This window comes from Lissotriton vulgaris, chromosome 2_1, assembly GCF_964263255.1.
Source record: "Lissotriton vulgaris chromosome 2_1, aLisVul1.2, whole genome shotgun sequence".
NCBI classification, from domain to species: Eukaryota; Metazoa; Chordata; class Amphibia; order Caudata; family Salamandridae; genus Lissotriton; species Lissotriton vulgaris.
Genome location: NC_141687.1, coordinates 2,030,321,447 through 2,030,349,275, shown reverse-complemented (window position 1 = coordinate 2,030,349,275; position 27,829 = coordinate 2,030,321,447). Strand labels below are relative to the sequence as shown.

The following is a 27,829-nucleotide window of genomic DNA, read 5'->3' as shown; positions in this document are numbered from 1 at the left end:
GATAGTGAGGCGTCCAGTAAGTGGCTTTGTTCCAGGAATCAAGTGAGCTGCTGGTTGATTGCTTTCTCAAGTACTTTGGCTGAGTAGGGAGGGTAGCAGGGAGATCGGACGATATTTTTTGAGATTGCTGTGATCAACAAAAAACTCATGAAAAGGCTTGTGATCATTCAGAACTCGGCGGCCACAATCACTCCCAACCTCCCACTCAGCAGTCTCATCACATTACACCTGGAGGAGCTTCACTGGCTCCCCAATACACAAATGAGCATCAAAATCCACACCCACACTTACAAGGCACTATATAATACTGGTCAAGCATACCTTCAGCAATCGCATCCGCTTTCAAAAACGTTCCAGATACCTCCGCTCGTCCAGACTTCTACTTGCCCATATCGCACGCATACGGAAAACCAGGTCCAGCAGTTGAGCCTTCCCGTACATTGTTCCTATAGCATGGAACAAGCTACCACTACACATAAGAGCTTTCTCCTCACTTCTTGAATTCTGCAAGATTCTGAAGACTTTGCTTTTCGAATAGTCACTCTAGGCCCTAGATTCCGCTAGACTCACCTGCACAGAGCCAGGATAACCTTTCAGATGATAATGCCCCCTAGAAATCTGCATAACATAATATAAAACAACCTTTGAGTCTACACTCAAATTATGAGAAGTCACTTGGTTCATGTATGTCTAAAGTAAACAGTTTTGTGTAATTAAAAAAAATGCATTTTCTTGCACTCCATACTATTTGGAGTGTGTTAGGACTATGTTTAAAATTCGTTGTTTGCACTAGATTGTCTTGGTTATTAAACTATTAGATGGGAGGCAGTTTGGAGTTTGTGAAGTAAATTCCATAGCCTTTTATGTGTGTTTTAGGTTGTGATTGGAACACAAACGCTGACGCAGCGGAAAGCCATTTTGGAAGTCCTGACCACAAGCATGCCTACCAACAGTGATGTTGACTTGGCAAGGCTGGCAGAAATGACAACGGGATATGTTGGTGCTGACCTCACAGCCCTCTGCAGGGAGGCTGCCATGCAGGCACTGCGGCTAAGCTGTCTGGTAAGAAAATTAGGAGTTACTTTAAGCTGTTTGTCCTAGTTTCAAGTAAATGTAAATATTCTACACTTGCTGTTTTTTAATTATATGACACACACTATCTGAGACTTTAGAAAATGTATTCGTGTTAATGTAGCACAGAATAATACTGCATTAAAAAGCACATTCATATTTTTGTAGGAAATCTGTTAAGGGCTACTAACCATCAATTCCTCAGAGTACACGTTTTCATCTTACAAAAAATGTAAACAGCTGTAACAAATATTTACTGAATATGGTCCATACAGAGTAGGTCTAAAAATGTATACAAATTACATTTGACTTTATTCCATCCTAGGTTCTCCATTTTCACGTATCGGCAACCTTTGCGTTCTAAGCTTAATCTAAAATGATTTCACCTTAAAGAGAGCGTTAGCTTGCATTTAATATTGCTTTCTACAGGCTGAGCAACAGAACAAACTAATGTCATCCTTGAGATCTTGCTGCAATGGGCGATATAATTTCAAACTTGTTTACTTGATCATTTCAGTGTCTATTTTGCGCAGATATAGATTTCACTGGAAATACGTTAGTCTGCAAGGAACAACCTTGGTATTGGCATTGTGGTATATTTTTATAAATGTAACAGTTAGCTGCATATGTTCCTTATAGAGTAATGTTTTTACATTCCTGACAAAGAGTGCTGAATTGCATATCACTAACAGATTATTTTATCATATCCCCTCAACTGGGGTGGCCTGTCCCCAAGACAAAATGATATTTCAGAGCTTGCATTTATATGTCCAAATTTAATAAAACGAATCTGTTCAGTCCCTCAATGGCATTTATTAAGACAGCAGGAATATTTGTGTTACATTCTACACTTCGCAAGTATGTTCCTTTTCACCAAGGATGAAAAAAATGGGTTAATGCCCAGTGCTATGGAGACTGTTCTAGCTATTTGTGATTGAATGTGGTTAATCCTGAGCGATTCCATCACTGTTTACAGGACCTTTTGTGAATACAGAACCTTTTGCGAAGCACCACAACGCTGATGGAAGGTAGAATCAAGGTTTGTGAATTCGTAGACTTGATGCTTCCAAATGAATTGTAGGAACCTGTAGTGCGGTTTCAACAGGAGATTGCTAATGAAACCCCCTCGGTGTATGCTTGTGATTACATTTTTCTCTTTGAGGTCCACCACTTTATCTATCAGGAGCATTTCTTCCTCTAAAAAGACATGGGGTGGCGGGAGTGCAGTCTTTTTGAGGGAACCGTAAAACTCAACATGAAATCCCATGATAGTTTGTTGACCCCACACGTCTGATGCTAATTTTTGCCAGTTGTGGCACAAATCAGAAGAGGGAAGATTTTACCTCAGTTGTATCCTGTGTTAAAGCTTCAGGATAGTCCTCTGTTTCCCCTCTCTCTCCCAGCTCCTCCATAGGGGAGGAACTCCTCTAATCAGGTTTGGTCTTACAATTGTCCTCTCAATATAATGACCGCAGTGAGGGGCAGCAGGCTGAGCTCCTCCTTTCTCATTTGACTCCAGGGAAAACCTTGGTGGCAAAATCTTGCTGACTGATGCCTGGGCTTTGGGAGGTGAAGGTGGAAACCAATGTGCCCAGTTCCTTGATGAAAGGGTCACCCAGGAGACCTCTGAGGGCCATAGCCTACATGCAAGGAAATCAAACCCCCCTACTTTGGGTCCACCTTCATGATTAGTGATCTTTAGCGTTAGGTGGAAATCACACAGCATTTTTAAGGAGAGTTATGGTCCTCTGAGATCACCCTGACAAGATATCTGGCTATATAAGGGATCCTAACTGGTTGGTTTCCTCTGCTATATCCAAGATCTTGGTTTGGGGTCCGGCTGGGTCAAAGAGCTTGTCCTGACATCAGTGCTCTTTGCCCTTTGTGGAGTTTTGAATGTATTTAGGTAGAAAGGTAGCGTTTTGCCATCAACTTCGGTAGTTAAGGAGGCTTTCCCTTCCAAACAAGGGCAGTGGCATTCGGACCTCTTTGCCCAGAGGTTTGTGGCGGCAACCCACGACATAGGAAACCATTTTATCTGCTAAGCACCCATTCTGCGGATCATAGGTGGTAGCTATCTTTTGGGTTGTGCATATCTAAAGGTGGAAGATTATCTTTTGAACAGTCATCTGCGGGTAGAGGGTCTCTGTTGCCAGATCTAAGGTGCCAGGGGCGGTGGAGACTAAGTGTTCTACATCCCAAGGGATAAATTCCACCTCATCTACCTCTTACATGGAAGAAGGATCGCCTCCATGCATCAAGACTAGTGGTCTGCCTTTGGAAGGGAACTGGAGTTGTGAAAGGCGTTACAGTTTACGCACAAATTCCGGTGCTGGTGCCCTTAAGTGGAATACTTAACAACAAGGGGTAGTGATGGACAGAGTTTCTGAATTAAGCAGAATACTCTCACCCAGTCAAGAGATCAGGGCTAGATCCAACACCGTTTTTTAGCTCACTGCACCATCCCAGCTCAGAACCTGGCTATATGCAAATTAGTCTGTTCCTGTCCCAGTGCATGATGGGAACAGGGCAAACCAAACTACCAAGCCAATTCTTACACTGGGAAGGAAACAAGCTTCCGGGGACCGGTTTCTGGCATTTCAGCCGTCGTCGGCCCGGCTTGCTTGAATCCTGATGGTGCAATGAGCAAGGGACTCACATCTGAGTATACCCTTCCACGCTTAGGGTGGACAAAATATTTAACAACAAGGGGTGGTGATGGACAGAGTTTCTGAATTAAGCAGAATACTCTCACCCAGTCAAGAGATCAGGGCTAGATCCAACACCGTTTTTTAGCTCACTGCACCATCCCAGCTCAGAACCTGGCTATATGCAAATTAGTCTGTTCCTGTCCCAGTGCATGATGGGAACAGGGCAAACCAAACTACCAAGCCAATTCTTACACTGGGAAGGAAACAAGCTTCCGGGGACCGGTTTCTGGCATTTCAGCCGTCGTCGGCCCGGCTTGCTTGAATCCTGATGGTGCAATGAGCAAGGGACTCACATCTGAGTATACCCTTCCACGCTTAGGGTGGACAAAATATTTAACAACAAGGGGTGGTGATGGACAGAGTTTCTGAATTAAGCAGAATACTCTTACCCAGTCAAGAGATCAGGGCTAGATCCAACACCGTTTTTTAGCTCACTGCACCATCCCAGCTCAGAACCTGGCTATATGCAAATTAGTCTGTTCCTGTCCCAGTGCATGATGGGAACAGGGCAAACCAAACTACCAAGCCAATTCTTACACTGGGAAGGAAACAAGCTTCCGGGGACCGGTTTCTGGCATTTCAGCCTGAGTATACCCTTCCACGCTTAGGGTGGACAAAATATTTAACAACAAGGGGTGGTGATGGACAGAGTTTCTGAATTAAGCAGAATACTCTCACCCAGTCAAGAGATCAGGGCTAGTTCATCACCACCCCCTTTTCTGAATCGTTTTTGGCCACTATAGGTGTGGCAGGGTATACTGGGCCAGGGACAGACTGATTTGCATATAGCCAGGTTCTGAGCTGGGATGGTGCAGTGAGATAAATAACGGTGTTGGATCAAGCCCTGATCTTTGGACTGGGTAAGAGTGGTCTGCTTAATTCAGACACTCTGTTCATCACCACCCCCTTTTCTGAATCGTTTTTGGCCACTATAGGTGTGGCTGGGTATACTCAGACATGAGTCCCTTTCTCACTGCACCATCAGGATTCAAGCAAGCCGGGCCGAAGACGGCTGAAATGCCAGAAACCAGTCCCCGGTAGCTTGTCTCCTTTCTGGTGAAGAATTGGCTTGGTAGTTTAGTCTGCCCTGTTCCCATGATGCACTGGGCCAGGGACAGACTGATTTGCATATAGCCAGGTTCTGAGCTGGGATGGTGCAGTGAGATAAATAACGGTGTTGGATCAAGCCCTGATCTTTGGACTGGGTAAGAGTGGTCTGCTTAATTCAGACACTCTGTTCCTCACCACCCCCTTTTCTGAATCGTTTTTGGCCACTATAGGTGTGGCAGGGTATACTCAGACATGAGTCCCTTTCTCACTGCACCATCAGGATTCAAGCAAGCCGGGCCGAAGACGGCTGAAATGCCAGAAACCGGTCCCCTGTAGCTTGTCTCCTTTCTGGTGAAGAATTGGCTTGGTAGTTTAGTCTGCCCTGTTCCCATGATGCACTGGGCCAGGGACAGACTGATTTGCATATAGCCAGGTTCTGAGCTGGGATGGTGCAGTGAGATAAATAACGGTGTTGGATCAAGCCCTGATCTTTGGACTGGGTAAGAGTGGTCTGCTTAATTCAGACACTCTGTTCATCACCACCCCCTTTTCTGAATCGTTTTTGGCCACTATAGGTGTGGCAGGGTATACTCAGACATGAGTCCCTTTCTCACTGCACCATCAGGATTCAAGCAAGCCAGGCCAAAGACGGCTGAAATGCCAGAAACCGGTCCCGGTAGCTTGTCTCCTTTCTGGTGAAGAATTGGCTTGGTAGTTCAGTCTGCCCTGTTCCCATGATGCACTGGGCCAGGGACAGACTGATTTGCATATAGCCAGGTTCTGAGCTGGGATGGTGCAGTGAGATAAATAACGGTGTTGGATCAAGCCCTGATCTTTGGACTGGGTAAGAGTGGTCTGCTTAATTCAGAAACTCTGTTCATCACCACCCCCTTTTCTGAATCGTTTTTGGCCACCATAGGTGTGGCAGGGTATACTCAGACATGAGTCCCTTTCTCACTGCACCATCAGGATTCAAGCAAGCCGGGCCGAAGACGGCTGAAATGCCAGAAACCGGTCCCCGGTAGCTTGTCTCCTTTCTGGTGAAGAATTGGCTTGGTAGTTTAGTCTGCCCTGTTCCCATGATGCACTGGGCCAGGGACAGACTGATTTGCATAAAGCCAGGTTCTGAGCTGGGATGGTGCAGTGAGATAAATAACGGTGTTGGATCAAGCCCTGATCTTTGGACTGGGTAAGAGTGGTCTGCTTAATTCAGACACTCTGTTCATCACCACCCCCTTTTCTGAATCGTTTTTGGCCACCATAGGTGTGGCAGGGTATACTCAGACATGAGTCCCTTTCTCACTGCACCATCAGGATTCAAGCAAGCCGGGCCGAAGACGGCTGAAATGCCAGAAACCGGTCCCCGGTAGCTTGTCTCCTTTCTGGTGAAGAATTAGCTTGGTAGTTTAGTCTGCCCTGTTCCCATGATGCACTGGGCCAGGGACAGACTGATTTGCATAAAGCCAGGTTCTGAGCTGGGATGGTGCAGTGAGATAAATAACGGTGTTGGATCAAGCCCTGATCTTTGGACTGGGTAAGAGTGGTCTGCTTAATTCAGACACTCTGTTCATCACCACCCCCTTTTCTGAATCTTAAGTGGAATACAGCCCTCAGTTGCTGTGTTGAGGTGAAACCCAAGGGTTTAGTTGGGACAAAGGAATATGCCTGAATCTTTAAACAATCTAGGCCTGGGCTGTCCCGGAACACTAAAGGAGGGCTGAAACTAACCCAATACAGCCCCTAGTAAGGATCATCACTCTACAGTCTTTGCAGGGCAGTTCCTGCCTAATTGGATTTGTCTGCACCTGGTAATTAGGAAATACGTGCAGTTTCCCTGGCCTGAACACCAAGGCTTTCTCTCTGCTGGATGCTGACCCGCATCTCTTAGTAGTGCACAATTAGGCTCTGCTTGGCATGGAGAGAGGATAAAATTCAAGTAGCACCTGAACGGTGCGTCGTTTCGCCTGCTGGCGGTTGGAGGGCCGCACCTCACTTAATCACATCCCTGCCTTCTATTTTGGATCTGTCCAGGGATTAGCGAGAACCTATCCGCAGCAGTGGCGGCTGGTGACATTTGAAGTGGTGAGGCGTAAAAGGTCTGGATTAGTGCCCAGTGAGCGTGACTGCCAGAGCGGGACTTCGGGGGTTATCCATCAGAGAAAAATTTGAAAAGAGTGGACAAATAGGGCATTTTCAAGCTAATTTGAGAAAGCAAAGCCAAAACGGTTCAAGAGAGTACAAAAACTCCTATAGGCTGCGAGGAATTCTCCTCATTTTTTACGGAAAAATCCAAACTGCTTGAGGTTGAACTCTCAAATGCAGCAACAAACCTCATTACCCTTCCTCCACCTAAAAATGAGTCCAATGTCTCAACAGAAAGTCTCCAAACAAAAAATAAGGCAAAATGGGACACATTTGAATTATATGACCAGGGAAAGATCGCCAAAACACTGGCGGAATTCAGATCGAATAACCATTTTCAAGACCCTCTACCGGGAAAGTGTGTAAGAAAAATCAGTCACACTCTAGTTCCGATCTGGACCGAGATAATAAATGCCTCTCTTGCACAAGGAACCCTCCCGGATTGCCTAAAAACAGGACAGGTAGTACCCATCATCAAAAAACCGACAGCTGATGTAACAGACCCGAACAACTATCGACCAGTGACCAACATCCCTCTACTGGCCAAACTCATTGAGAAATGCGTACAGGGTCAACTAAGCCAACATATCGCTAAATTCTCGCTACTTGACGATTGCCAATCAGGATTCAGAACAGGACACAGTACGGAGACCGCGATCCTGCATATTGTTGATGATGCCCTACAAGCCTTAGACCAAAATCAAACATGCCTACTAATCCTCCTAGACCTGTCATCAGCATTTGACACTGTAAAGCACGAAGTGCTAATTACCAGGCTACAAAACAGGATGGGTCTGTCCGGAAACGTGCTGAAATGGTTCAAATCCTTCTTACAAAATAGGACTCAGAGATTCTTGGTGAATCAAGCAATCTCTTCCCCGAGCCCCAACGTAATCGGGGTCCCACAAGGCTCAACGTTATCCCCAGATCTATTCAACTTGTATGTCGAACCTCTCACCGAGATTCTTCAACAATCACAGATATCCTACCACATGTATGCAGACGACACCCAATTATACATAAAGATCGCCTCCCTTGAGGACATTGACCTAATGAACAAAACACTAAAGAGAGCTCTGCAATGGTTAACTATGAACCATCTGAAACTAAATGCTCAGAAAACAGAAATCCTGCTAATCTCACCGACAAGGAGCCAATCGGATGTTAAGGAATGGATTAAATTGGTGACAGCGCTAAATTGCGCCCCGACACTAGTCAACTCAGCCAAATCTCTAGGAATTACGCTAGATGAAAACCTCGACATGAAAGACCATATTAACTCAATGGCCAAGAGCGCCCGCTTCCACTTAAATTACCTAAGAAAACTGAAACCCTTTATCTCAGAATCGGATCTAAAACTGGCTATCCAATCACTTGTTATCTCGAGGATTGAATACGGCTGCACCACATTAGCTGGCCTACCGAAAACATCCACAGCGCCACTAAAAGCCTGCCTCAATGCAGCGGCAAGACTCATCACGGGAACGAAGAAATTCGATCATATATCTCCTCACCTGAAAGCTCTAAACTGGCTACCCTACGAAGCCAGAATTCAAATGAAGATGGCCTGTATTACACATAAAGCGGTTCACCACAACACGCCTTGATACCTAGCCAAGAAACTTATGATATCAGGAGGTAACAGAACAACCAGAAGCGCAAGAGAGCTTCTATTGCGACCAGCCTTTTTCCGCAAGAAAAAGACCTACAACAGAGCATTCTCTGGAGCTTCCCCCAGAATCTGGAACTCACTCCCGCCAAGCATCAGGTAGATTCAAAATTCATTATCATTCAAACGAGAACTTAAGAGGCACTTGATGAGTAAATTCCCTACATAGATAAACTTACGGACTACTGAGACAATAATTTACGCTCACAGAGGATTGTCCACTTCATGAATATTAGAAGATCATCTCCTGACATCTGATTGTGTCCATGTTCAAGCCTAGGCTAGATACATACTGCTACCTCATATACTTGTGAATTGATAACTATATCTCACAGATAAGACTATATAACCTCTACCTCACCTTATTTATTACCCACACTATTCTGATATGCACTGGAATACCTTATAACCCTACCTCACAGAGCTTGGTTTGAGACCAATGCTAATTGCACAGACATTAAGTTTCTTATATCTCTAAGCATGTACATTCATTATTTTGCCTTCTACCTCATATATATTTTGTTGTTATTACTGCTATTACAATTATCTATTTGTTATTCTCGCCTGTTAAGCGCTCTGATACCCAAGGGTCTTGTACGCGCTATACAAAACACTATAAATAAATAAATAAATTAAATAAATAATAAAGCAATTGTGAAAGTATAGTTATGACATCAATAAAGAGGGGCTTTTCACATATAACCTGTTCTTTCAGTTGCCAGCCTTGGCCACTTTAGCACTCTTGAGCCATAAACCTTTAAGTGTCTGACTCGTGCAGCTAACAGAACAGCCAGCATAAGATACCCTTTCACTGTCTTTTCTGATGCTGTAATTTGGGTATTTTTCTTTCTGTTGAAAGTACATTGAAGCAATGTACATTGTGGGCACACTGGCTTGGTACTATGTAGAACAGGGTTCTTCATGCTCCTTATTTTCACACTTCATCACATCCCCCTCACCGCCTGTGTCCTGCAACACTGGCTCTGTCCCACTCCCACGCACTCTCGCTGTCCCTTTCTCTTTGCTCCTGTCAGCCTCTTGCCCTCGGTCGTTGCCGCCTCGCTCCGATTGTCTCTTCTTTTTATGAACAAGAACACAAACTGCAGCTTGGACTAGCAGAGACCCATAAGCGGAGCGGCGTTTGGCTAGCACCGCTTGGAGGGCACCAGCCCCAGACACTGGTATCAATGCTGGCGGCGCTGCAAACATCGCCCGTCACAGCAAGAGTAAGGCCCTCAGTGCAGCACTTTCAATCTAGCACGAAAGAGGTCTATTGATCGATTGACTAATTAACGTACATATCAATGTGTTCACCCTCTCCTCCGTTTACCCATTTGTACCCAGCCACATCTTTCAATTGAACATTGGGTCAAACCTTTTACCAAAACGTGTCAGTCAGGCAACTGGTCAACCTACTGAGTGTTATATGTAAGTTAATCTATCAGTTTAGCGAAATTAAAAAATTGTTGCGTTTGTGTATATCCACCCAAATTTTCATCTAACCACCAACCACAACAATCACATCTGGCTGTTCTTCTAAATAATGTTGCACCGCAGGAAGCATGTTTTAATATGTATATGAATCTGAGCACACAGCACCCTTGTGTGAGGCTATTCTTGTTCTTTTAATTTTACACTGAATAAAAAACACAATGCATTTGCAAATCCCAACACTGAGCAGCAGTATAACCAAGCAGAGATACCGTTAATAAAGGGAGAGTGTTCTTCTTTTAATTATTGAAAATTTGGGACAAAGACACCAGGGTTGATTGATCGACTTTGCCATCACGCAACCGTTTTTAGCTAATTAATATTTTATAGCACCAAACACAATGCTGCATATAACCCCTCAAAAAAAAATATATGTGTGTGTATGTGTGTATGTATATGTATGTGTATATATATATATATATATATATATATATATATATATATATATATATATATATATATATATATATATATATATATATATATATATACAAACTTATACATACACATTTCTCTCTTGACCTTAAAGTAAGGAAAAGTACCGGCGGCCCAGGCTGCTGCGGTTCGGGAGGTGCGACACCTGGGAAGGGGGAGTCTCCGACCACTCTCCAATTTGGCTCCAGTTGGAAACTGGCCAATCTGATGTAGGTAGTGTAGCCCCTATTAGCGCACGGCACTTGAGAGACCCTGCCACCAAGAAGGAAATCATCAAGATCACTGAAAGATACTTCCAAGAAAATAGGGATACTGTGATTCGGCACAGACCCTGTGAGAGGCATATAAAACCGTTATTCGGGGGGAGGTTTTATCTTTGGTCGCGGGAAGAAAAAAAGAAACGGCAGGCGGAAATGGAGAGGCCACAGACGAAGGTGACGAGGTTGGAAGTAGAGGTATCTAGGGAAGCAACCCCGGAAGGTATACACCGGTTAAAATTGCGCCAGGATGAATATAGGGGCCTCCCTAGGGACAGGGCTAGAGTGCAGAACGATGATACTCAAAGCAGGATTTACGAGCATGGAGATAAAGCCGGCAAACTGATAGCTTGGCTTGAGAAGGGAGAGTGGGCGTTGCGACTGGTAACAGAGTTATAGGGAGGAAATTCCAGTACAATTAAGGACCCGCAAGCCGTAGCGGATGAATTCTCTGAATATTATGGGGGTAATACACCTCGTCCGGGGTGTACACGGAGGCAGACAACATTGCAATGATCAAGGACATCCAGATGACAACCGGGGGTATTTAGATTCCCCACTTACGAATGATGAGGTGGCACTGGCCATCAGAGGAGTGCACTCGGGGAAGGCCACGGGCCCGAACGGAATTCCTATAGAACTGTATAAACTGAGTGCTAACAAACTTGCTCCGTTTGTTTGCTCCATGTTTGTAGAGAGTAGAGAGAGCGGGGTCAGCTCCCGTACGACCAGCGGGTGGCGAATATTGTGGTTATCCACAAAGTGGGTAAACCCAAGACGAGACGCTCTGCTCATCATGTAGACCTAGCTTGTTGCTAAACGCTGAACCTAAAGTCCTGGCGAAGTTGTTAGCGACGAGACAAGCCAAAGTCATCATCACCTTGATACACCCGGACCAATCCGGCTTTATGCCGCATCGGAATACGGCCCTTAACATGCGCTGGCTACACGGGATATTGGGCAAGACCCCAACGATCCAGCAGCTCTGGACGCCACCATGGCATTTGATAGGGTTGAGTGGCCCTACCTGTTTGCAGTATTGGGGAAGATGGACTTTGGATCGGAGTTCATTAACTGGGTGCGTCTATTGTATGCTAATCCCCTAGCCAGAGTGGTGGTAAATAATCGAAAGTCTGACGACTTTCTCCTTGGCAGGGGCACGAGACAGGGATGTCCCTTGTCCCCGCTCCTGTTTGCTCTGGCTTTAGAGCCCTTGGTGGAGTGGATTCGTAGGGACCAATCGATCTGAGGATTGCGGTGGACGTTGGAATGGGAAGACAAAATCTCATTATACACTGATGATATCCTGCTTTACCCTACCAATCCAAGGGGATCCCTGATGTGTTTTCTGGATGTGCTTGCTATCTTCGGAAGGCACTCCGGTTTTGCTATCAACTGGTCAAAATCTGTGCTCTTCGTCCTTATAGGCGACCCGCCGGCAATCCCTCAGACCTGCCTGATACAAATTGAACCAATAGTGTTTAGATACCTTGGTATCTATGTTACGCTTTTTATTCAGTAGCCGTTCTTTTTGGTATTTCTGGCTCACTACTCTTTTAGTCTTTCATTTGGTGTTATGTTATTATGTTGCAGTTTTCTTGCCTTCTCCAATAAAAGCGCCGGGACACTCTTTTTGAGTAGCCGTGCGCTATAAAAATGAACCAATAACATAACATAACATAACATAACGCTTGAGCCAAAGTTAAGGTATGCTAACATCCTGGGCCCCCCTCTGACTCGATTTAAGGGGGACGTGGCGCGATGGAAGGCTTCTCCACTCTCCCTTTTGGGTAGAGTGGTACTTTTCAAGTTTCCACTTGCTGCCGAAGATGCATCGGTCGTGACGGGGATATTATTTGGTTTTTGCCAGCAGTTCTATTACAAACTGACTGGGACATCTAACCTTTATCACTCTTTTCTAAGACTACGCTGTAATTTGGATTATATGGCTATCATGGATACTAGTTAGACTCACAGCTATATTCAGTTTTGGCTTACTCGTCGGACCCACAGAAAATATATAATATTTTGGGAAAATAGCGGATTTATCTTCCATATACATCTGGCATTCTTGTCCCATATTTGCCTAGACAAGTTTTATTCGACTTTTGCAATGTTGATCCTTTAGAACTTCGTCTTCCATGCTTACCAGAAGCTCTCACTATTAGCAGAAGCCCTGAAGAAGTCCCTAGTTGGGACGAAATGCGTCAGCTGTATGGTGCTTCACCTGTGTTTTTTAAATAAAGGAAACCAATCTGAGGAACTTCATGTTTTTGTGACTGATTGGAATTGTCAATCATATGCTAAATGTTGTGGTGCACCTTTGCTATTATAATCAATTGATTTAGTTCTTTAGGGAACCAGCACGGTTACATTGGGTGCTATCCAGTGTGCTCACGATCCCCATGTAAAATATAGGGCAGAGTTCTTCAATCTCTGGGGCGCGCCCCCCCCAGGGGGGCGCAACACCATCTCAGGGGGGGGGCGCACATTCCACACGAAGATCTTTCCTTTCAGAGTTTATTACTGTCCTGAGGCGTGCAAGTCTTCACCCCTTCAAATGGAGTCTGTTTATTGTCGAGCTCCGGGAACTGAGGGCTGGAGAGGAGGGAGAGGGAGGGGAAATAGATAAGGCACAGACTTGTGATTTTGTGATGTAGAGAGCTAACAGCCTTCCCAGGAGGGGGTTAATCGGTAGAGCTGGGATGCTTCAGCTGCAGTGGGAGGCAGGGTCTCCTCTACTAAAAACGAAATCAAACTAACAGACATTTCATAGCAGAGGAGACTCCTTGCTTCCCACTGCAGCTGAAAGGACAGCCTTTACTTGCTTTCAGTTTTAGCAAAGGAGACATCCTGCCTCCCAAAGCAGCTGAAGCATTTCAGATCTACCAGTTAAACCCTGTACTGTGAGGAAGCTCTTTGCAGAAAGGAGACAAAGTTTCTTTTAAATGTGCACAGGCAGGCAAAGATTTTAGATCCAAACGGGTCCACACATTTATGTTGGTGGTGTTATTATTAATCTAGGTCATGTGTAAAACAAAGCATCCTAGTAAAAAAGAATGTGCGCGCACTTTCTCTTGGAAAATTGTGTTTTGAGCTGTGTAATAAGCCTCTGTCATTTCACCACACCCATTCACAAACCTGCAGTTTACTAAGCACTCTTATTGTGTTAAACATTATTTGCCGAATATGGCCCGTGATATGCACGTGGCAGTCGATTATGTAGTGTACCAGATTCCAGAAATTTCTGTCAGGTGGTAGGGGGGGGCCAACAACTTAAAAAATTCAGCTGGGGGGGTTCAACCTACAAAAGTTTGAAGACCTCTGATATAGGGGTACTAGCAATCATACAGGGTTATTTTTGTTAGGTGCTGTTCTCAAAGAAGACTCCACTGTTAGGTCTCTGTTCTTTATAACTTTTCAAGTTGATGTCCCTTCCCCGATACTTATACGCACTCCAGAACACAATGGACCCAATACCGGCATCCTACTTCAGGGAAATAGAGGCCCTCCAGAGACAGCTTCTCTGGGACGGTAAGCCCTGCATAACTTTTTCTAAGCTCACTTTCCCCTGGTATGACGGGGGGATAGGATTGCCGGATCTACGGAAATATTATTGGGCCTTCCAGTTGGCGGCAGTGAATCGTGCCATATACGGGCCCCCCGGGGACCCTGAGTATGCTATGGACCGCTGGCCGGTGCCAGGGGGTGACTTCACTAGGGCACTGTATGCCAGACCTTGCCGGACCAACGGCACACGCAGTGCAGGTGTGGCATGCGGCCAATAGGCATCTCAAGTGGGAGAAGAAGCTCACACTTGCCACCCCATTAGGGAGCTCGGAGAAGCTGGGAAGGGATTTGACAAATGGGATCTTATTGGGATCACGCAGATCAAAGATGTTTGGGGGAAGGACACAGTTCACACATTTCATTCCCTCAAGCAACAATACCACCTTCATGACAGTGAGCACTACAGTTCCCTCCAGATTTGGCATTCTCTGCTTACACACATCCCCAGAGGCATGACGCTTCCTGACGCTTCCCCCCTTGAAGACTGAGTGTTAGATGGTCACCTCACAGGGAATACCATCTGATTAATATATAAAATAATTCATTAATAATATGGAGGACCCCCTGGTACTTATTAGGACACAATGGAGTGCAGATGGAGTGGAGCTAGATGACGAGGATTGGCGGGAGGCGGTCTCCTCTTCACGGGTGGTGGCTATACAGATGAGGCTTAGATCAATGCAACTAAAAATGCTCCACAGGTCATATGTTACGGGGCCTCGTCTGGTTTGAATGGGTTGAGTGGGGAGTGTCCGAGGGGGTGCGGAGAGCTTGGAACTTTCATGCATATATTGTGGCACTGTACGGAGGTGCAGGAATATTGGGTAAAGATCCATGATACGCTGCGAAACGTCCTGGGGGTGGAGATACGGCCGGAGGCCCGCAGGTGTATCTTAAACGTTTCGGAACCCACGGATCTATGTGTGTATGGGAGACAATGGGTAACGTTGGCATGTATGGTAGCCAAGCGTAACATTGCTCAGCTGTGGGGAGCTAGCCAGCCACCCCGAGTTGAGAAGTGGGTAGAAGACTTGGATTGGTGCATGTTCAGAGAGAGGTCGGTCTACGTTGCCAGGGGTTGTCCCGAAAAGTGGGGGAAGGTCTGGGAGGATTGGAATCGATACCGTGGAGATATCTGTACGCCCCCGATATGTCTGGAAGAAGTGGAGGCGCATGAGTCCCCGTGATCCATTATCAATATTTTGTATTTATTATTTTGAAGTATGGAAATGTAACTGTGGCAAATGTGAGAGCTGCTAATGTCACCTGATGTCTTTCTTTGTTGTTTGGTTAATAAAAAGATTTTTAAAAAGTAAGGAAAAGTGTAGCCAGGGTGGCATATGTACCACTTTCATTCCATGCCACTTTTGTAGTCTCCATAAAGAACAATTGATGGACAGAATGCAGAGCAATGTCATGTATTCATCGCAGTACAGAGATCTGGGCCTAATTCCATTGTTTTTTTGCTCATCATGCCATTTCAGTTTGGACCCAGCCATATGCAAATCAGTCTTGACCCTGTGCCCTATGAGAACAGTCCAGCCCAAACTGCCAGGCCAGGTCCTCCCTGGACCGGAAACCAACATCCTAGGACCGGTTTCGGGCTTTCAGCCCTCATCAGCCAGGATAGCTTAACTCCAGTGGGAAGGGTATGCCTAGACGTGGCTCCCGTGCTCACTACACCACTGGATTCAAGCTAGCCTGGCTGATGGAGGATGATGCCCTGAAACCGGTCCCAGGATGTATGTTTCCGTCCAGGGAGGACCTGGCTAGGCAGTTCGGGGTGGACTGTTCCCACAAGGAACAGGGTCAAGACTGATTTGCATGATGGGCGTGGCCAAGCAGCATGGCCGACAGGACGTGAGCTCCACCAGCTCCGTCCCGAAGACCAGCTAAATCCTTCAAATAATCCTGCCCGGGCTCTCCCGATTGCTGGAAAGCGTGTCGGAAGTAGCGGTGACCCCACCGAGACTCCTGTGCCCGAAAGAACGGACCCGCGACCTGCAATCCTCCGAGGGCGCTGGACCGACTGCTGCTGGAGGCGGCGCCGGCGCGTTTAATCACGCGACGCCGCGGACTGGGCCTGCATGCTGGGGCCGGACTGCGGGGGTACCATCCAGGGCTCCCCGACTTGAGTGAGCCCCCTGACGAGCGCAAGTGACCTGGCTGGAGCTCCCGGTCCGTGGACGGAGGGTCGAGCGGCGGAGGCACAGAGACCTTCCTGTTGTGCGGTGAGGAGGAGGACGGAACGGAGGCGCCGTCCATTTTGTGCAGCGTTCCGGTGCCGGAGTTCAGGTCCCCCCCCTTGCTCTTGCTGGAGACTGCGTGCCCGGTCATCAGGGCATCTGCACCCGGAGGTGGGGGATGTGAGTACCGCTTGCCCTGGCTCCTGATTGAGGCGTGGGGGTGAATGCGTTGTGTGCCTGACTGGACCCGGCCCCTTCCTTAGAATCTGCGGAGCCTTACCGCTTGTGTACCTCCTCCCGCCGGACTCCTGGTTTTTTGCCCTTCGCTATCCACATGCATCGGAGGTGATTGAGGAGCAGAGCCGCTGGGCCCGTGGACGGACTGCGCCCCTCCCCCACGCATCCGCCATTTTGGGAACTGTGCCGGGCGGCCTCTGGGGGGTCCGTGGCAACTGGTAGCGGGGTGCATCTGTGTCCCGCCCTGCACAGTGCTGCGGGACCTAGGTGAGGAGCGCGACGTGAGGAGGTGGTGGTGCCCGAGTTCCAACCTGGGCTGCCCATTGTTGTCTCGCCGAGGCCTGAATCCTGGTCCCCCAGTGGGGGTGGGTGGACGAGAGCTGCTCCTACGCTGCCTTGCCTCTTGGCCTGCTTGGACTGCCTGGGCGCCACTTGCCCTACATCCTTTGTGCGCTGTGGTGTGCGCCTACTCTATTTTTACTTGGATTGCTTCCGGGGGGCCCTCCTTGGCCGGCCGGACCTGAGGGGCGCAGCTAGCGACGTACCGACTTGCGCCAATCGCCATGGCGGCCCGTTCGGGTCGTGGCCCTAAGGCCTCCCAGCCTAATACGATCGTGCAGTACACTACCCCTCGCCTGCAGCCACAGAGGATCACCCGCCAGACGGGTACTGAAGACAGGGGTGAGGACCCGTCGGAGCCGTCCAGAGCGGAACTCCTCAAGGCTATTCAGGGTTCACACACTGCCCTGGAACGCCAGATAGAGACGGTCTCCATAGATGTAAACTTTTTGCGGACAGACCTTCGCAAAGTAGCGGACAAGGTTTCGGATGCGGAGGGCAATATCACTCAACTACAGGGGGAGGTCGCTTCCCTGCAAAAGTCGCTCGCCCAACTTACCTCTACTACCCGTGCATTGGAGAGGCGCACCGAGGATGTAGAAGGGAGGGCGCGTCGAAGCAACATACGGGTCCTGGGTGTGCCGGAACGGCTAGAGGCGGGGAACCCTGAGCGCTTCCTAGAGACTTGGATCCGTGAGCACCTTTGTCCGAATGGGTTGTCCAGCGTCTTCATTGTGGAACGGGCGCACAGAGCTCTGGTGCCCCCTCCACGACCAGGGGAGGCTCCTAGAGCCCTCATCGCAAAAATCCTGAACTACAAGGACCGAGACTGCATTCTCAGGGCGGCGAGGGAGTCGGGGCCCCACACGATTGAGAACAGCCGCATATCAATCTACCCTGACTATACCCAGCAGGTGCAGGAACAAAGGAAATCCTACTTGGGAGTTAAACAAAAACTACGTGACATGCAGCTTCAGTACATGCTTCTATATCCTGCCAAGCTCAAAGTGCTCTCCCAGGGCCGGGCACATTTCTTTGAGACATCAGCGGAGGTATGGGAGTGGCTTGAGATCAGAGGGGACGATTTGCCCCCAGGTGAGAGAGGGGGCTCGCGTGACACTTGGGGGACCAGGCCACAGAAGAGGCGGCGTGGCAGGAGAAACCGCCGTTCTGGGTCCCGTGGTTCTCCTGAGGCTCGACCCACGGTGGGACCGGATGGGGCCATCCTAATGGACGACTCGCCTACGAGAACTGGCTAGAGTTCGACTGGGGCGGCTGCCCCTAATGATATCTTGGTACCGGACACTTTGCAGGAAACGCCGCTAAACACGGATTCTACAGCTCCGGTGGTCCCGGAGACTGCCTTACCGGCGCCGGAGTTGGAATGATCATTGCTCTGCCTCCAATGACCCCACCGTAAACCCGCCTTTATTGTGCAGTTCTCCATGGCCCTGCAACTCTTTGATCTATCACATTTCATCATTGTCGCTGGGGCCTTTTCGAACACTGGTTGGTACCTTGTGATTGGCATATGAGCTGCGGGAGGGAGGAGGTGAGGGTGGCGGATGTCATTCCCACATTGCTGACTCAGCGGGGGAGATGTACCCGGGTTCTTATATCAGAATCGTTGGGTCTTTCGGGGAGCTGGGAGGGTGGGTGGGTGGGGTTGTTTTGCTGTGTGTGTGTGTGTGTGGAGTGTGTTGTATGGGGTGGCTGTGCACGTCCTGGCACTGGCGGGGGAAGGGCGGGGTGGCGGTTTTGGTTGTTGCTATCCTATTGCTCGTGGGTGGTGGGGCAAATGTTTCGTATGTTGGGGTTGTTGGGGGGTGGGATTGGGTTTGTGACAAAGATGACAATGGCATTCTGTGCATATTGATTCCGATCTGTGGGGAGCTTGTCCTACGCGCTGCATCCCTAGATTTCTATGTGGCGGGGGCCAAATGGAGACAGTCCAGGTTGCGCTTGCACTGTGGCCCGTTTGGGCGTGATTGTTGGTCATGGGATTTAAGTTTTTAATGTGGAATGTCCGTGGCTTGGGCACGTGCACTAAGAGACACAGGGTCCTTACCTTCCTTAAACGCCATGGGGTTTCAGTTGCTTGTTTACAGGAGACCCACTTAGATGAGGACGGCGTACAACGGCTGGCCAAGAAGTGGAGAGGCCAGATTTTCCATTCCTCCTATTCTACATATGCTAGGGGGGTTCTAATTTGGGTGGCCCCTTGGATTCCCTGTGCTGTTCAATATATAGATGCAGATGTGGAAGGCAGGTACATATTAGCGAGACTCAGATTGGATGACAAAGACCTCCTGCTCCTTAACACGTATGCACCGAACATTGATGACCCGGCCTTCTTCTCCCAGGTACAGGATCTTGTGGCTCCGAGCCTAGACGCACCCCTCCTCTGGTTCGGGGATTTCAATTGTGTACTGCATCATGAGCTGGACCGTCATCCACCCAGAGCGGGCACTAAGCCCCGTATGAAGGCGCGCTTACAGGAAGTGATGCATAATATCGGGGCAGTGGATGTGTGGCGTACCTGCCACCCCGCACAGAAGCTTTACACGTTATACCCCGACGCATGGTACACATAGTAGGCTAGACCGAGTGCTCGCGGCCAACCTTCCCTCCTCTCTTACATTGACGGTTACACACCAGGCCCGATACCTGTCGGATCATGCTCCAGTCACGTGCGTGGCGCAGTGGCCTGATCGCACGGAGCGTCCGTGCACGTGGAGACTGCCGACTGACCTGCTTCAGGATCAGGTGGCCCGGGACCATGTGGCGTCGTATCTTTCCGACTACCTAGAACTCAACTGGGCGGGGAATGACCTGTCCTACTCCACCAAGTGGGAGGCACTGAAAGCAGTCGTACGTGGAGCGTGTATGGACCTGTCGTACGGGGTTAGGAAACAACTGCTCTCTGACTTGCAGACTGCGGAGGCTGCGCTCCTGCGCGCTCAATCCCAGTCTGATCCGGACTTGCCCTGGTATCGATCCACGACATACTCACACGGCTTGATAAATTTACACTGGGCCAATACAGACAGAGACTACATCGTGAGGGAGATAAGTCTGGACGCTTGTTGGCCTGGATACTTCGTCGTGAGTTCACGCCCGAACGAATAGTAGCCCTACGGAACCCCAGTGGCGATATGGTCCACTCGGAAGCTGATGTCCTCGCAGTCCTGCGAGACCATCTACGAATCGTATATGAGGCTGACCCGTCCATATCGGAGGATGTCTATCGCTTGTATCTTGAAGACCTCTACCTACAGACCCTGCCGGAAGTGGCGGCGAAGGAACTTGACGTCAAGCTGACGTTGGGTGAAATTACCGCGGCGATAGCTGCCCTCCCCCGGGCCAAGACCCCTGGCGGGGATGGATTCCCTGCGGAGTTTTATCATACGTTCGGACATACCCTAGCCCCCCTCCTCCTACAAGTCTACAATGAAGCTTTGCGTACGGGCACCCTCCCACCCACTTTGAATCAGGGTGAGGTCTGTATGATTTTGAAGCCGGGCGGTGACAGAACAGACCCCGCAGCTTACCGCCCTATCACATTGATAAACTCAGACGCAAAAATCCTCACTAAACTGCTGGCCAATCGCCTTGCCCCGCACGTGACCCAGCTCATCCATCCAGACCAGTGTGGCTTTGTCTCCGGTCGTAATACGGCGATGAATTTGCGTCGCCTAAATCACATATTACATGAGGTCCGGGGACGAGAGGCCCCTCACGTGTTGGTCTCCGTTGACTTGGCTAAAGCCTTTGATACGGTGCACTGGGGTTATCTGATGCATGTGCTTCTGAAAATGGGATTTGGTCCTGGATTTCGCGACTGGATCCGGGTGCTCTACGGAGCGCCCCGAGCCAGGGTGCGCCTGGGATCAGCCCGCTCCGACGAATGGTCGCTGGGGAGGGGCACCCGGCAGGGCTGCCCTCTCTCCCCCCTCCTATTTGCTCTCGCAATTGAGCCCCTGGCCGTATCTGCCCGCAAGGAGTTGCACAACTGGGGCATAGTGGTGGGGGACACTACCAATGTCATCTCCCTCTACGCTGACGATGCGCTCTTCTACCTGACCTCCCCGGTGGAGGCCCTCCCCGCTTTGTTGCGGCTTTTGGACCGCTTTGGCGCAGCCTCTGGACTGCGCATGAATGTCAACAAATCTCTGGTGTTCCCACTGACTGCTGCTGTCCCTGACCCGGATGCGGATTCTCACTATTTGGGCCTCCGGTGTGAACGTCTGGCATTCCGGTACTTGGGTATTCAGGTGGCCGCCTCCGACGAGACTCTCCTGGCTCACAATATTGACAAAATTCTCGCAGCCCTCAGTACATCTATTGCCTTTTGGAACACACTCCCTCTCTCTCTCATGGGGCGGCTGGCAGTTGTCAAAATGGTGATGCTCCCTAGAGTCCTCTATGTGCTGCAAAAGACTCTATGCCCATTGCCACCCCGGGTGTTTCGCACGCTGAACTCACTCCTCACCTCCCTACTCTGGGCGGGTGGGCGCAGCAGGGTCGCGTTGCGTAAGGTAACAAGGTGCTGGGATGAAGGCGGCCTCGAGGCCCCGAGGTTTGATCTGTATTACTATGCGGCGCAGCTTCTCCCGGCAGCCAGGTGGTTTGCTGAAGACGAGAACTGGGAGCTGGCATTGTTGGCTGGTGCGGCTACGGACAAGGACCTGCAGGAGGCTTTCATGCTAGGTCGGGGCGCTGATGATACTCTGCCCTATGTGGTAAGGCATACGGCTAACATGTGGCAGCGGTTCGTCGAGAAGGTTCTGCGACGCGCGCCGTTCGATAGGGAGCTCTCCATTTGGATCTTGGCCCCGATACTCAAACTGGAGGCAAATATGTCCTTCCGAGAGTGGCGCTTGGGCGGTTGCGAGACCCTCGCAGATCGCTACCCGGACGACTCTTTTGTGTCCTTTGAGAGAGCTGTGGACTCCTTTGAACTCAGTGAGGGCCAATACCTACATTACGGAAGTCTTAGGGACGTGGCCAGGACAACATAGCCCCAATTCCCAGAGGCACCCCAGCTCACTAATACCCTAGACATCATCTTATCCTGTGGGAGAGGTAGGCGTCTGATCTCCCTCCTTTACTCTGCCATGCGCAGAGACTCGACTCCCCCGTTCGCGCTGGCCTGGGTGGCTTGGGAGGCAGACCTGGGGATAGAATTAGATCCGGCCCAGAGAAAGCGGATTGGACTGTTGACTCGTAAAGTGTCCTGCAATGCTCGTTTCAAACTTATTCACTTCAATTTTGTCCACCGCACTTACATGACACCCGTCTCCCTCCACCGTATCTCGTCAGATAGACGCCATAATTGCCCTAGATGTGGGATAGAGAGGGCGGGATTCCTGCACCTAGCATGGGAATGCCCCTTGGTCCACGATTTTTGGTGCAGGGTGGTGGTTCATATTGCCCGGACCACACATCTTAGATTGCAGCTGGACCCGCTTCACTGTCTGCTGGCGTTAGTCCCCAAGCCAAAGAAGAAAGGTCTGTCTTACAAATTGTTGCAACTTTTATTGGTTCTGGCAAGGAGACGGGTGGCCATTACCTGGATGGGCCAGAGGGCGCCTGAAATCTCTCATTGGTTACGAGACGCCAAGGAATGGGCCTTGGCAGAGGAGACACATATGCAGCGCACTCGCAGGGACGGGAAGCTTCAGGATGACTTACTCGCCTGGAGAACCATGAGTATGGAGGGGATGGAGGAGGATGATTCGGACGCCACTAGTGCTGAGTTGTTTTCCTCCGCTTCCTCTGAGTCTGGCGATAGGGGAGCGGGGGTCTGGGGCGTGGTGTCGGGAGGCAGTGTAGAGGTCCCCTGTGCCTTGCCGATATTCCTTGATAGATATGTTTGTATTTAGCTGTGATTGCCATTTGACCACCCTACATTGTGATGACCGCGTCCTAACTGGCCCTTTCATTCATCTCCTCCTGTATTCGGATCAGCACTAGAAATGCCATTCATGGGGTTCTTCGTTACTGTTATACCGTTATATAGTGTGTAAATGTAACACAAGAAAATTGGCGTAGACATTGATACTGTTTTCCTGATATTTGAAGCACAAATGCAATTTTCTCTACTCGTATATAGGTTCACTCTGACGCCGCCCTGCCTCCGGGATGTGGGCCGTAATTGGCTGTGTATTTACTTTGGGACTAACCTTCCTGTTCTTTACATATCAACTGGCTTGATGACTGTATAATTTGTGACTCTTTACTATCTACGCCGCAATAAACATATTTAAAAAAAAAAAAAGACTGATTTGCATATGGCTGGGTCCAAACTGGGGTGGTGTGGTGAGCAAAAGAATGATGGATTAAACCCAGATCCTTGAGACTGACAGTAAATGTTTGCATTGTCCAGCATTCCGTCCATCAATTGTTTCTTTAGCACATGTCGCCCTAAGTGGGAAGAGTATGCCCAGACGTGGGTCCCATCCTCACTACCCCGCTGAATTCAATCAATCAATCAATCAACATTTGTAAAGCTCACTACTCACCCGTGAGGGTCTCATGGTGTGGGGGGGTTGGGTCGGGGCGCTGCTACTGCTCGAACAGCCAGGTCTTGAGAAGTCTCCTGAAGGTTAGCAGGTCCTAGGTCTGCCGCAGGTGGATGGGGAGGGTGTTCCAGGTCTTGGCGGCGAGGTGGGAGAACGATCTGCCGCCGGAGGTTGATCTTCGGATGCGGGGGATGGTTGCGAGGGCAAGGTCGGCAGAACAGAGTTGGCGGTTCGGGATGTAGAAAGTGAGTCGTCTGTTGACATATGTGGGTCCGGTGTTGTGGAGTGCCTTATGAGCGTGGGTGAGAAGCTTGACAGTGATCCTCCTGTTGACTGGGAGCTAGTGCAGGTCTCTCAGGTGGGGTATGATGTGGCTGTGGCGGGAAATGTCGAGGATGAGGCGTGCAGAGGCGTTCTGTATTCGTTGTAGTTGTTTCAGCAGTTTGGTTGATGCTCTTGTGTAGAGGGCCTTGCCGTAGTCCAGCCTGCTGCTGACGAGGGCCTGGGTGACTGTCCTTCTGGTTTCAGTGGGGATCCATCTGTAGATTTTGCGGAGCATGCAGAGAGTGTTGAAACAGGAGGATGAGGCGGCGTTGATTTGCTTGGTCATGGAGAGTGATGAGTCGAGGATGAACCCCAGGTTGTGTGCGTGGTCGGTGGGCGTCGGTGCCGCTCCCAGAGTGGCCGGCCACCAGGAGTCGTCCCAAGCGGAGGGGGTGGAGCCGAGGATGAGGACCACTGTCTTGCCAGAGTTCAGTTTCAGTCGGCTGTTCTTCATCCATTCGTGGAGGTTGGTTTTGGCGGTGGAGGGGTCCATGGTGAGTGAGAGGCTAAGCTGGGTGTCGTCGGCATAAGAGATGATGTTGAGGTCGTGTAATCGGACTATGTGGGCGAGCGGTGCCATGTAGACGTTGAACAGTGTCGAGCCGAGGGAAGATCCTTGCGGTACGCCGCAGATGATCGCGGAGGCATTGGATCGGAATGGTGGGAGGCGGACACTCTGGGTTCTGCCAGAGAGGAAGGAGGTGGTCCATTCCAGGGCCTTGTCTCGGATCCCTGCGTTGTGGAGGCTTGTGCGTAGAGTGTGATGGCAGGCGGCTGAGAGGTCCAGGAGGATGAGTGGCGCTGTTTCTCCGTTGTCCAGCAGGGCCCTGATGTTGTCGGTGGCGGCGATGAGGGCAGTTTTGGTACTGTGGTTGCAGTGGAACCCGGACTGGGACGCGTCCAGAATGTTGTTCTCCTCGAGGTAGCGGGTTAGTTTTCCATTGACGATCTTCTTGATGACCTTCACCGGGAACAGGAGTAGGGAGATGGGCTGAAAGTTCTTGAGGTCTCTCGGGTGCGCCTTGGGTTTCTTGAGTAAGGCTTTGATCTCGGTGTGCTTCCAGCTCTCCAGGAAGGTCGCGGTCTCAAAGGAGATGTTAATGATCTTGCGGAGATGGGGTGCGATGGTGGGGCTAGCTTTGTTGAAGATGTGGTGTGGGCATAGGTTTAAAGGAGAGCCGAAGTGGATGGTGTTCATGATTTTACTGGTGTCGTCGTCGTTCATGTGGGTCCAGGCAAGCAGTGGGTTGGTGCGGAAGGTGGGTGGTGAATCTGAGGTGTTGGTAGCTGCCGGGGGTCTGGTTGTTGAAGCTGTTGTGGATGTCTGCGATCTTGGGATGGAAGTAGGTGGCTAAGGAGTCGCACAGGTCTTGTGATGGTGGGATGTCGTTGGTGTTGGAGCTGGGGTTGGAGAGTTCCTTCACAATATTGAAGAGCTCTTTGCTATTGTTGAGGCGATCCTTGAAGGCTGTTCGGATGAGGTGATGGTGTCTGCGGATGGCGCTCTTATGTGCTGCTTGGCTGTCCGGTGTCTGTTCATGGTGCCATTTCTTCTCAAGCTTTCGGCATGTCTGCTTGGAGGCCTGTAGGTGGCCGGTGAGCCAGCTGGCTTTTCTATCGTTGTGTCTGTTGAAGGGTTTTTTGATCGTGGTGAGAGTGTTGGCGCAGTCGTCGATCCATTGTCTGAGGTTGCGGGTGGCAGTGCTGGCGGGGTCGGTAGGTGGGCTTCAGGCGAGGGTGGTTTTTAGCTGGTGTTCAGTGACTTTGCTCCATTCAGTGACTTTGCTCCAGCTGTGGCAGGGGTCCGTTGAGTGCGGTGGTGCGTGGTGGGTTTCTGGAAGGTGAAGTGGATGCAGCGATGGTCGGTCCAGTGGAGTTCAGTGGTGTGGCTGAAGGTGATGGGGTTGAGCGTGTGACCGGCGGAGTGGGTGGGCATTGTGACGAGCTGTCTGAGTTTGAGGTGGCGAGGTTGTCGATCAGGGTGGTGGAGTTGCTGTCATTGTTGTTCTCGAGGTGGAAGTTCAGGTCTCCGCAGAGGATGGAGTCTGTAGAGGCGAGGGCGAGTGTGCTGATGGAGTTGCTGATCTGAGGCCGGGGTCCGGTGGTCTGTAGACGAGAGTTCCTCTGAGGGTGGTGTTGGGGTCGATGTGGATCTGGAAGTGCAGGTGTTCGGTGGTGCTGAGGGTGTCATCGGTGCTGGTCAAGATCCGGAGGGTATTCCTGTGGATGATGGAGATTCTATGTCAGGACCGGAGGCTTCAGATTATGCTTTTCTCTCTCCGCTGTTTATTAACAGAAAACACATAGCAGCCAGAAAAGCAAAACTTTGTAAAGGATATGCTATACCACTCAACACTGGGAAAAACATATCGCAAAAACATCAAACACATGGGATAAACTACAACTCCCATCAGTCCATAAACATAGTCCTTCCATAGTGTTCACTGCGCTAAGGTAGGGCGTCCCTCTTGTGATCCCTTCCTCTTTCTTCGCTGCTGCGCAGCCAGTTAAGTGCCTTCCCTGTTCTCTCCCTCGTTTTTTGGTGTGGTGAGAGCGTTTGGGGTTTTGGTACTGTGTGTGTTACTACGATTGTGTGGGCTCTTGTTGTGGGGGTTTTTAAAACGTTTGTTTTCCCTTGCAGAGCCCGTATTTATTGCTTTTGTCGCGGGGACGTTTCGCCCCTGACGCGACTGTCCCCGGAATTGCGGCTCGTTTCGATTGCCGCTAGAGGGCGCTGCCGCGTCTCGTTCTCCTCAGCGCGTCTTTCCCTTCATCGGGAGCCGCGCTGAGGAGAGCGATCGCGCCAGAGCCTTCGACTGCTGCCCCACCGTGACGCCCGGCCAGGGTTGTATTGCCCCAGTATCTTGACGCCCGTTTGTGGGTCTGTACTTGCGGTTTTACCGCGCTGACGCCTACGGGCGGTATTTTCGTTCAGCACTTGCCGCTTTTGTTCGGCGTGATTTGCATATTTGTTCTGTGAGCGCGCTGGGGGGCGGCTTGAGGCCCGGTCTTGCTTAAGAGGGTCAGAGCGTTACGAGGAGTGCTGCCTCTTGCTGTCTGATGTGCCAGATATTCAAAGCCTTTGCTAATCTTTGGTTAGCCCACATTACTGGTGCCTGGGCCAGTCTAACCCTCCTTTCCCCGCCCTAAAGGACTTGGTCATGGCAGAGGGATATTATGTGGAGGAGGAAACCCACCAATACTTGGGGGATGACGAATTTTATGAAGCTGTAGATCAGTCCATCTATAGGTGTGTGCAGGAGATCGTGGGGCCTATGGAGGATAGACTCTCGGCCCGCATTGTAGAGGAGTGCACTAAATTGGCCTCTACGGCTCTGGGTGCCCAGGGTTCTGTCCCTGCCACTTCTGTGATTAAACCGCCTGCCCCCAAGAAGGTATGCAGGGATAGTGGCTCCGGGGGGTCGCAAGGGGTGGATAAGGATGCCTTTGAACGCCTCCGGGATGCGTTCCTGGCTAAGGCAACAGAGCCTGACACCCCTGCGTCGCTCCCAGCCCCGGGCCCTTCGGGGTCGACCGCGACAGCCCCTTCCTCCCCGGGAGGGCTCTCCCCGGCGGACACGGATGACGACGAGGATTCAGTGCGCTCGTGGCGCCCGTCCGGATCAGCGGCGGAGTTGCCTCATGATGCCTCAGGTATGCTTGACCCGTACGATATTATCCATCCGAGGTCGGCAGCCTGGGCACCGGGCGACAAAGTCGCGAAGTTCGTGGCGGGACGTCTGCGCAGGCCACTGGAGAAGGAGGCACGTAGTTGCCTCAGGGGAGAGTGTCCGCGGCCTACACTGGAGGGAAAAGTGGCCCT

The 27,829-nt window shown here is 50.0% G+C and overlaps 1 protein-coding gene across 2 annotated transcripts in view; it reads left to right on the top strand.

Moving 5' to 3' along the window:
- Nucleotides 1–27,829, top strand: part of AFG2B (AAA ATPase AFG2B) — a 247,052-nt gene that overhangs the window by 54,695 nt on the left and 164,528 nt on the right. For both annotated transcript variants that reach the window (XM_086958256.1, XM_086958257.1), the window contains exon 4: nt 877–1,062. In XM_086958256.1, coding sequence (XP_086814382.1) covers nt 877–1,062 — 186 coding nt within the window. The remainder of the gene's footprint in view (nt 1–876; nt 1,063–27,829) is intronic.